Below are 12055 nucleotides of genomic sequence, written 5' to 3' on the forward strand. Positions count from 1 at the left end.
TAAAAAATAGATAAATAAGGTAAACGAAATAAACATTTGATCCAGAATTATTGAAAGGGTTGGGGCTGAGGGGTTGGTCACAAATTTATTCAAATAATAGAAATGCATTATGTGCTTCATTTATTGTCATTCTTTTATTTCATATTGAAATGGTTTGGGGTCAGAAGACATGTTTTCCTATCATGATATTTCCTGCATTTCTGTAAAGAAGCGCGTGCTGCTTTATTGTCACTTTTAATATGATATAATTGTATCAATAGCTGGTGTGACTTCAGATTTCGTTCATCGATTTTCAAAATGTATGTCAGCCTCTCCTTTGCTGTCACATATGATCCATAATATATAAGCCAGTCTGCCTCCATATTTAGTATATCTGAGTTGTCAACCGATGATGTGGCATTTGACATTGAATAAACGGCTAGCTCCTCCATAGAATCGAAAGTTCTTTTGAGTAATTTAAAATCCCCAGATGTATATATTTCAACGAATGCGGAATTTTTTAAGAGTCTTCTACCTGTAACAATAAGATAATTGATACTTGAATCTTCTATGATACTTTTCCAAAGATATCGTTGGTTGCTTGTTGATATAAAATCGGAAACACGACTTAAAGTAAATATTGAATGTGTGCCATTGCTGATGAAATTTGATTTCACGGTTATCCGTGCGTCTTCTTCGAACTTGAAATATTCTTTTTGATTAAGTGCTAGGACTGAAACATTGTGCCGAAGGATTGAAAAGCCCCCAGACATATGAAAATCGGCGTCTAGAAATACACCTGTGACGTTTTGCTGTCGACTAATGAAATCAAGGCATTTATTCACGTGATTTGAATTATCAATTCCTCTGTAACTCCATTTTGATATTTTGTATTTATCAAGAGAAATAAATGTCTTCCATTGGATAGCTGCAGTTAATATTAGAATCATATACAGACACTGCTTACTTTTGCACAGTTTAACTCCTAGTTCACAAACTACCAAAATAATTCTACTGTATAAAATAAGTATCAACGGAATTACGTCGTGAACAAACCTAATTTCTTTGTGTCCTTTTGACGAGTACAAACACAACAAACAAAATACTATTAACATTAATTGCTTAGTCAATTTGACTTCCAACATTACTATTGGACTTGAATCTCTATGACGAATAAGGACGGTATAAACTGCAAACAGCAGAAAAAGGGAGCTGCTTAAAGTCAGAAGTAGGAAGTTGATCCAATCATCTAACAACAATATCCGTACATAAAACAAAGTTGGTTCGACTCCAAACAATTTTGATGATAAATTCCCACCAACGTTGAATTTAATCCATTGCCATGGTGATAAAATAACTGAACCATAACTAACATAATCATCCCTTATGCCAAGGAAAATAGCGATAATAAATCCTATCAAGTAAAATGAACATAAAAGTAATTTCAATTCATTTAAATTAATCGTGAACGCGATAACACTAAGTATAACAGCACAAGTGTCTGGTCTGACGTAAACTACTAGACCCAGTATTAAACCAGAAAAGACAGATTTCATTATTCCTGACCATCGTCCGCCAATCCTATCCGCAATAATATGAAAATACAGGTTTATCGTTGAGTTGCTTAATTCCAAATCGTGTTTGCTCGTTAATATTCGGCTAGGTAGGTTTGCATTATGATCTGTTTTGCATTTATCGGATATCTGTTTGAATTTTGCTTCGTTATACATATTATCGTTGTTGACTCCACACATACGACTATAATACTCGTTGTTGTTATTGGCTGAGTTGTTCTCATTGTTATGTTTGGTTGTTGTTACCATTCCGGAAGAAGATCGTTCGAGGACATCGGCTAGTATTAAGTACACGAACGGGGACAGAAAGCTGTTGATTAAAGTATGTGTTGACATGATATTCAAGTGAATAGAACATGCACACATAAAAGCTGAGAGAACTCCAGTATCATGGCATCCATACATACACGTGGTGAACTTATAAACTGATAAAATCAACAGTGACGATACAGCAGTGTGAAACACTTTCCACATCTGTAAAAATAATAGGATAATGGTTATGTAAGGGTCAACAGGATAAAGAGTAAAGGCAAAAAATAGATTTTGAAAGAAATTAGTTTGTAAGATTATTTATTTGTTTGTTGTTATTAGGTTCCTCTCCTTTTAAAAATCAAGTGAAATAGAAGTTTCACTACAATGTGTTTAAGTTGATTTTTTTTTATTGTGAGAACCTGATAAATGTTCATCTTGAAGCATTTTTTTTCCTCACAACATTACCATATTTCTTGCTTCGAATTCGTTTGAGCTATTCATTGCAACATGATAAATCGGCCGATAAATTGTCGGATATACACCGATTATATGTCAATACCAATAATGGCGTACTAAATTATAATCCTGGTACCTTTGATAACTATTTTGTTTTATTTTAAATTTGTTTTTTTTCTTTATTTTCTTTCTGTTTTTTTGTGAACTAGGTCTTTATGCAAATATTTATTTTGTTCATATTTTTGGTAAATTCATCTTTCTTTTATACTATTTAATTTACATACCACGAATAAACTTCCACTGTATCCAAAATACAGAAAGCAGTACCCAACATATGTATAAATCTTTGGAATAATGAAAGACCTCAGACTGTACATCCCGAGATGGTATTCGTGTTTTCTGGCAATGGTAATGTTCGGGTCATTCAAATCTGGTGGTTGGAGGTATTCGTAAGGTCGAAATCCAAATCCATACAGTTCTGAGTGAGCAACTGAAAAAAGAAAAGAAGAAATAATGTTATCAATTGTAAATACTTTTAAAATATCAAAGACAAATTCTCATCATTGTAGTACTTTTGATGTGATATTGTTACTTATTGTACACTGATATATGTCGTAACAGCACGATGTACATGTAAATACAGTTTACAAACTTAGTACATGTATTGCCACATACATTACCATGGATGGATACCGTTGATATAAAAAGACTCAATATTGATACTCAACATACATATATGGATTCAACATATAACCTCCTTGATTTGACATAATGGGGACAAAATGCAAAATAAATGAATATGTAAAAATAAAACAAACATGCACAGTATCTTTTGTTTTAATCTACGGATACCTGTTAACGTCCTTGTGATTTAGTCTCTGGTGGAGAGTTCAACTTGTATCATTGGCAATAACATACAAAATCTTCTTATTGTTATATATTCAAGACAAACATGTATCACAAGAACATATCAACAAATCAAACAATATGTTGGTACTGTCATGCCATGCGTTCGACTAGGAAAACGAAGGAAGAAATTTGAACTGTGAGTTTAACTGTTCAAACTGGTGTAACGTTTGATAGGGACATATATATCTTTTTGTAACAGACAACCTGTGGATTATCTAGAGCGTTGTTGCACAGTTACGTTAACGTGTAGACAGTGTTCCGCTTGTCCTTCATAAGGCATCGCATTTTAAAGTCTGTAACTTGATTGAACGTTGCTGCGTATGTATGCATCCTGTGTAGCCACTTGGTTCATTTTATAAACTACAATTTAGCTCTCAAAGGTAATGTAGCTTAAATATGCATGACTATCAGCATTTGAATCAATCGTTACACTGACTTTTAAATTGTTTGCTTAACGAAAACCTAACTAAAAGTAGAAATTAAGCATGTTTTTTTTTTTGTCAAATGACACTTTAATAGCTCCCAAAATCACTAGAAAAATGTTGTAAGTGATTTATATATCATATGTATGCCGCTCCGCGGGGAAAAATCATTCATATGTAACAATCACTTAAGTAAGTGAGAAACTTGTAATAGTGTTTAAATTTTGAACAATGTCTTTCTGTTATTACAACTTGCTGCATTGCACCAAATCAAAAATTGTTTATCGTATCAATATCGTAAGAAGTTTATCAAGGATAAAATATGTAAATTGTGAATTTATTTATACATTGCGTTTTCCTTCAGTGGTGATGTTCATCTTTTTGTCATTATATTAGCTGATTAGGGTAAACATTCACTGAAGTAATGTTAATGATACTTATCTTTCCTTTTTTGTAAGGTTGTAAGAAAGTAAGATGTGCTTTCGTTAAATACTAATTTGTGAATGTCATGTCAAATTTCTCCTTTACATGGCGAATGACATACAAATCATGCTGATCATGTACCCAGTTCATAAACATCAAAGGACGTTCAACCACAAAAAAGGTCGAAGATGAAGAACAGCAAAAGATGCTATGTTCCTTTGCTATTCTATGTCCACATAGAGATTTAATTTTTTACACCCAACTTAGCATTATGTTTTCTGATATGTGCGTTTATTCGTTCGTTGTACAGTCAGTCCGTACGTCCGTTGTACAGTCCGTCCGTACGTTTGTCTGCCGCTTCAGGTTAAAGTTGTTGGTCCAGGTTGTTTTTGATGAAGTTGAAGTCCAATCAACTTGACACTTAGTACACATGTTCCCTATAACTTCAAGGCCGTATTAGAGTTTTTACCCTATTTTCACGGTCCACCGAACATAGAAAATGACAGTGCGGATGGGGCATCCGTGTAATAGAGACACATTTGTGTTTTTAATTGTTTCACCATATCCTTTCTTTCCAATTAGATAAAAGTGATGATAAAAGTTTTTCAAGGTCATACTTAATAATTATATTGATGTTTTTGATTTTGGTAACGAATTCCTTGACTAAATAATGTTGGTTGAATTTATTAAATGCACCAAAGAGACTACAACTCGACCACAAGAGCAGAAAACAGTCTTAGGCCACGAAAACATATGGATGAACCGAAAATTTAAAAAAAAACACATACAAGACCAACAAAGACCAGAGATGTCTCATTCGGAACAATTTGTCATTTAATAAGATATAACGTGATTGCTTTAAATTCAAAGATACATATTTACAATACTCCAATTGTAAAAGGAAATTGGAAATAGCAACTATATCAATTGTACAGACTTGGACTACTTTTGAAATGAACATTTTGATTGTTAGGACTTTAAATATCAGAAATGAGGTGTGAAATGACTATGTCGCAAGTTTATAAGTCATAATTAATGAATCTCAATAGCCTGAACATAATTAGTATGGTTATTTTAACACATCATATGTTTGCTTGTAGTATTTATAAAAAAAAAGACGAAGCATAGAAAACATAATGAAAGAAGTAAAATAAAACAAACACCAATGAAATTATTAAAAGACGTTCAAAACTGCCAATGGATGACATTTTTCATAACTTTAGATACACGAGGGTACATGTATGGTTAAGGGTGGGGTCTTTCGTTTCTGTATTCTATAAAGAAAAACAAAGGTCACAGCTTAAGGTAGCCTGCATTCTAAAATGTATGTTAACGTCAATTCTAGTGTATGCAAACATGAATAAATTCAAGAAAACGTAGATAAATTTCTGATGAATTTAAACGGTCGTCACCTTTTTTAATGTTGTACAGAAAATAAAGTATTTTTTATGTTGTTATTCTAAAATGTAATTAATTTTATCATTTACTATAAATGATACACCCATTAAACATTGATGGAAATAACAATTTAAAAAATGCTCGTGGCCAAATTGTACATACATTAATTCATTTATATTTTACTAGGCTTTATTACTTCGTCACGAATATAAGTAATATATTTTATAGGGTTAACTTATATATATATGTATATAAACTAGAGGTTACTGTTCTTTTATGGCGATGTTGTATCCTTTTTGACTTTTCATAAACGGATATTATATACATCAACAAATCATTTAACCCAAGAAAACATTCACAAATTCCTGTATCTTTGAATGGTGTTGAAGTACAACATTTATCAAGAAAAGTGGTAAATAAAAACTGCGACTATTTAAGTTAAAACGGTAGCTACAGATGCTTATATCATACCCTCATCCCCCTTTTTTACCTTTCTACGTTTCTATACTTTTTTGTATTTAATTTTTAAATTATAATTTTTTAACATTCAAATACCCTTTCACTGGTTTGATACGCGTTAAGATACCATTATACTAGTCCCATTACGATATTACAATAACCGTAAGTCCCTTTCACCTTATTTTCTCCCCAGAGGATAAAAGGGTAGCATACTTATATAGGCCAGATCAGGAAGAAGACATTTAATCAATAATAAGATAAAATCAAAAAGGAATGTACACTAAAGAAATAAAAAAAAAATGAAAAAAAAAAGAAAAGTAACAGGCACCAAGACATCAAAATAAAGTTACAGAATATAAAATAAATAGTACATATATATATATATATATATATATATATGTTTGTGACATTCTAGACCTTAAAATTAGTTAATATAAAACCTTAAAAAAAATCACAAATGAAATCTTCCCGAATCAACTTTTTTTCACTGATTTTACAATGTATCTGATATAACAAACCATTGTCATTATATATTTGTTAATTTAATTTATTATTGAAAAGAAAAACAACCTCTGGAGGTCAGGAGTTAGTTGAGAACTATATCAAATATCTTGTAAAACATCTCTCCACATGGATAAAGGCTCAGTTAGTTGAGAACTATATCAAATATCTTGTAAAACATCTCTCCACATGGATAAAGGCTCTATTGTTATACACTGTTAAGGTATATATAATAATGTCAATAGATTTGTGACTTGTTACCTTTACTGCAATCATTGTTGAAAGTCCTAAGTATACCTTTGCTGGTGGACTTAAAGAATGGTAGTCCACGAAAGTATCACCAGCACAGAAGACATAAATGCGTATAAAAATACGGACATATTTTGATTGAAATTAGCTGTTATAGAATTTAGTAATATATCTCCCTCATTCAAGCTATACATTATAAGATGACTTTCCCGGAGTTGGTCAAGTTTATATATAGATTTATTTTTAATCTTTAGAAAAGTTTAATAAAAGATAGATCAGTTCGTCTAACATGAACATGTCGTCTGTTACTTTCCGAAGTACGGTGGTTATCATAACACACCATTACCTCATATTTGGAAAATTATCAAAACAAAATTTAAGGATTCATTTTTATGTTTAAAAATAACATCGTGAATATGTCTGGAATTTAAGTGCATCTTTCAACATATTTATTTAACGTTCAATGAGCAGCGTTGTCCAAATGTTTTCATACAAATGAATGCTTATAATGAAAATATGTTACATGTATAACCTTCAAAGTTTCTTACGAACTAGTATTGTGTAATACGTTTATTTTCCCCGTTTTGTACTTAATTAAATCTTTATGTATGTGTATAAATCGATTGACATACTGTCATATAACTGTCAAAGTATGGTTCTTTTCAATTTTTCATACATAATTAACTTTATTCATGTGGAATGAAATGTTAATTCTTTTATCACTTTATGATCTGACATTTAGACCTTTAAACCACAATTGAAATGGCAGCATATGATTATTATCTTTTTTGAATGACAGCAGGCCACAGACCACAATTAATTCCTCTATTAGTTCTTTATAACTTTTTGTCTTATTAAAAAAATTGCACCGAATCTTTTTGTCCAATTTTTTGTGTGTGTAATGTATAGTACTAGTCCAAAAATATATCCAAAATTCAGAAAGATTGCTTTCACACAACTTACAAATTTAGCCAATACACATCCATACCCCTATGGACAAGTCAAGAGATGTTCCGAAAACTGTAAATATTACCTTTTTGCACTTGACCTAATCACTCTTTCCATATTAAAATCAGTTAAAATACCTTCAACAAAAAGTTATTTCACCTCTCTTCTTTCATTTCCACCCCATAAAAACTAACAAATGAATGAAAAAGGCAAAGAAAAAAAATTAAGAAAAAATACACTATAATTAAAGGGAACTATATTCGTAGGGTCATTAATTGTGGTCTTGGGCCAGCACCATTTCTGATCAAATATTTAAAAGTACTCAATTAAAAATGGACCCACAAACGTTTTACATCAAACACATTTTTCGGAAGAAGTCAACATTCTTTTTTTCTACAGTTGTTTATTCAAAATCGTGTTAATTTTGTGAATTCTGACTTTTTATTGTACATATGCTTAAAAAAGGAGAAAGCTATCATTCTTGTTTCTTTTTTAAACGCACGAAGTTGAATCTTTTAATAATCAAAGTCTATAACAAAATTGAGCTGCGTCAAACAGAAACCAACGTTAACGTTATATAAGTGAACTCATACATGTACATGAATAAGACTTTGAGTGATTTTGGAACAGTCATGTACGAAATAAATGAGGATGTTGGGCCTCTTTTAGGTTTCTTGCAACAACTCAATTTTCCAACAGTTACAGAATTTGTTTGAAGATTTTTCGGCAGAATGATAAAATTGAGAATGGAAATGGGGAATGTATCAAAGAGACAACAACCCGACCATAGAAAAAAACCAGCAGGTCACCAACAGGTAGAGTAGTATTCGGGCCCGTATGCGGATCGGAACTGGAACTGCCGGGGAGTTTGCAACAGGTCTTCAATGTAACGAGAAATTCCTGCACCTGGATGCGTCCTTCAGCTGGCCCCTAAAATTAACATATATTTTGATATTCATTTGCATAAGGTCGATTTGTATCCGACGCAGCTGAAATATTATAAAATTAAAATAATTAATGTTACAAGATAAATGTCATCGGATCCTCAAAGTTTTAAACGTGTGAAAGCTTTGGTATTTCCGCTTTTATTACGAAAAAATCATGAAATAATAGAATATGGAGCAATGCGTTGAAATAATACAAACATGGTTTTACACTAGTAATTTTGGGGCCCTTTATAGCTAGTTGTTTGGTGTGAGCCAAGGCTCCGTGTTGAAGACCGTACATTGACCTATAATGGTTTACTTTTATAAATTGCTATTTGGCTAGAGAGATGTCTCATTGGCACTCACACCACAAGTATATATGCTATAGCTGTTCCTGCTATCGTATAGGTTAAGAAGGACAAAATTGTCCGAAAAATTCCCGTTTTGAATTCAATCTTGATTCGGTAAAAGTCTAAACTTAATCTCTGAGAAATAAACACTGCAAGATTTAAACCTCATTAGCACGAAAATGGTGACAAGTTAAAGAAGTGATTTTCAATTATTTTCTTCTAAAAGATATTTTCAATTTAGCCTTTTATACATCATTTTAGGTATGTTTATAAGATGTTAGCATTATATTGATCATTCTCCTATCTAGCTAAATGAATTACATACTATGAATAAAGATTTTAAAAATAAAAAGATTAATTTTAAAAAGTTTTATCAAGAATTACATAATTTTCTTAATAAAGCTAAACACCTTAATTTTCGCATTACAATTTCAATGAACAGATAAATTTTACATTCAATGAAAATTATAAGTCATGTAAAATATATGTGTACGACGACTTTTTGATAGAACGATTTGTTTAATATTTTGTTTTGTTTTTGATTGTGAGAGGACAGAGACGTATCTTCTTTGGTGGTCTCTTTCAAAATAATTTATAAATAAAAATAATGAAGATGAGAATCGTTAAACATTTCCAAAGCACAAACTAAATTTGTGTTGAGTCGCTCTCTCATTTACTTGCATACACTAGCAGGGCGGATCCAGCCATTTTGAAAAAGGGGGTTCCCAACCCAGGACAAGGGGGGGGGGGGTCCAACTATATGTCCCCATTCACATGCATTGGTCGGCCAAAAAATTTGGGGGTTCCAACCCCCCTTGGATCCGCCAATGACTAGCTACAACCATTTCTTTTATCTTTTACTGCACAGACAATCATTAATAGCTTTTAAATTATAACATTATCACTCAAACCACAAATGATTGTTTCTTGTTTTACATCCAGTGGCAAATATTAGATAGATACTAATTATGATATATATATTACCTTCTAGTGTTTGGTAAATCTCATCTGGATGTAGAATCCACCAATTGTCTTTGTTTATAACATAACGAATTCTAAATATTACTGTCAGTATAAATATAATCCAATGAAAATGTCTTGGGAAAAGTCTGGAATCTCTGAGACGGGTTGATGATTTCATCGTCTTCCTATTTTTTTCTATCCATTAATTTTTTTTATCACAAAGTAAGTCCTATTTTATTGATTGATATCAAAAGTATTGGTTAATTCCAATAAATATCAGTGATGAGTCTAGAACAAATAACCATTATCCTAGTGCAATCGTTCAGGTTCAGTAACAGTTCGATTGTGATCAGAGTTAATGTTCATACCTAGTTAATAGGTTTTTTATTTGCTACATTCGAAATTCTATTACCCTACATATATTGTTGGATTTACTTGTTAATTTTACTTCGGTAGCCAATAATCATGGTATGAATGAAATGTGACCTACAATTACGATCATGTAACCCTGCCCTATTGAGACCATTAACCAGTATAATCATCAGTTCAAACATATATAACAAAGATATAGTCATAAATCACATACAAATCGAAATGTTTTGATGATCTATTCGAAAATTAATTTGTCTCCAGTAGGGTTAGGTCTCGTAACCAAAAATAGGCTAAACGAAGATATAAATTTGAGGTAAGGGGTCAACAATTAAAAAAATAAGATTATATGTTTCAAGATGATTGGACTGCAACTTCATAAAAAAAAACTACCTCGATCAAAACTTTAACCTGAAGCGGGACAGATGGATGGAAGAACGAACGGACGAACGAATAACTGACGGACGAATAGACCAGAAAACCTTATGCCCCTCTATCGTAGATATACACATTGTCACTGGACAAATAAAATAACTCTAAGAAAAAAACTGAATCATCATTATCTACAACGTGTCATGAAATTCTGTTGTGTGGTTTCAGAGGAGTAGCAATGACAAACTGTTGTAGTAGTATATTGTAGCAAACAATTTCAAAGAGGCGTAACTCCTAGAAAAAATGTTGAATCATAATTTCCTATTGATATGCACATCTACATAGTATTTCATCATTATCTACAAAGTTTCATGAAATTATGCTGTGTGGTTTCAGAGGGGTTGCGATGACAAGCTGTTGATGTAGTATATTGAAGCAAAAAAGCTCAAAGGGGCGAACAATATTGAATCATAATATCCTGTCGATATGCACATCTACATAGTATGTGCTTATTATCTACAAAGTTTCATGAAATTCTGTTATGTGGTTTCAGAGGAGTTGCGATGACAAGAACATGACTGACGGACAGACGTTTCAAAAACAGTATACTCTCCGCAACTCCGTTGCATGGGGTATGATTTCCTAGCTGTAAAAATTATACTTTAAGGGATGTGTATTGCTGTTTGTTTATTCCACTTTGGCTTAAGGTATCCTGGGGGATTGAAATCTAACAATTTCATTTTATTCCCAATGCATTTATGTACCCGTCTCAAGTTTTATTTGTTTTCGTGGTGTTTTTTTTTTTTACAGTTTTCTGGTTTGTGCCTCCGTTCGTTCGTCCGTCCGTCTGTTCCTCCTGCTTCAGGTTAAAATTTTTGGTCAAGGTATTTTTTGATGAAGCTGAAGTCCAATCAACTTGAAACTTAGTACACCGGTTGCTTATGATATGATTGTCTAATACTAAAGCCAAATTAGACTTTTGACCCCAATTTCACAGTCCAATGAACATAGAAAATGAAAATGGAAGTTTCAGGTTAAAGTTTTTGGTCAAGGTAGTTTTTGATGAAGTTGAAGTCCAAACAACTTGAAACTTAGTACACGTGTGCCCTATGGTATGATCTTTCTAATGCCAAATTAGATTTTTATCCAATTTCACGGTCCATTGAACATGGAAAATGATAGTACGAGTGGGGCATCCGTGTACTTAGGACACATTCTTGTTTTATCTACAAGAGCTTCCAATTGCTTTTGAGCATTTCCATATGCTCAAGTTAATGGGTGTTTCGGATAAGCGAGAATTCTGAAATAAGAATGTTGGAAAGCAACACTTTTTTAAGATGAACTCAATACAATACGGTATTTAGACCTAATACTTTTTTTTTTTATATAAAATATTAATTAACTGTTAAAATAGCAGTAGTTATTTTATTATCGTAGTTTTAACAATAATAATGAATAATTGAATTGTCATCGTTTAGACATAAGGATATCCTAATTTGGATAGA

The 12055-nt window shown here is 32.0% G+C and overlaps 1 protein-coding gene across 1 annotated transcript; it reads right to left on the minus strand.

Moving 5' to 3' along the window:
- Positions 1-134: 134 nt before the first annotated feature.
- On the minus strand, positions 135-9987 carry LOC134681454 (uncharacterized). Its single transcript, XM_063541091.1, has 4 exons — positions 9831-9987; positions 2546-2751; positions 1736-2027; positions 135-1393 (listed from the first exon to the last, which is right to left on the minus strand). The coding sequence occupies exons 1-4, from the start codon at positions 9985-9987 to the stop codon at positions 135-137; spliced, it is 1914 nt and encodes a 637-aa protein (XP_063397161.1).
- Between the last annotated feature and the right edge of the window lie 2068 nt (positions 9988-12055).

The sequence above is a fragment of the Mytilus trossulus genome, chromosome 8 (assembly GCF_036588685.1).
Source record: "Mytilus trossulus isolate FHL-02 chromosome 8, PNRI_Mtr1.1.1.hap1, whole genome shotgun sequence".
In the NCBI taxonomy this organism is placed as follows: Eukaryota; Metazoa; Mollusca; class Bivalvia; order Mytilida; family Mytilidae; genus Mytilus; species Mytilus trossulus.

Bases quoted from the DNA above. Each gene is read 5' to 3' on its own strand.
- LOC134681454 (XM_063541091.1), bottom strand. From the start codon at position 9,987: ATGAAATCATCAACCCGTCTCAGAGATTCCAGACTTTTCCCAAGACAT. The intron at 2,752-9,830 runs GTAATATATATA...TTCTTTTTTCAG, and splicing joins GATTTACCAAACACTAGAAG to TTGCTCACTCAGAACTGTAT. The intron at 2,028-2,545 runs GTATGTAAATTA...TTATTTTTACAG, and splicing joins ACAGTGGAAGTTTATTCGTG to ATGTGGAAAGTGTTTCACAC.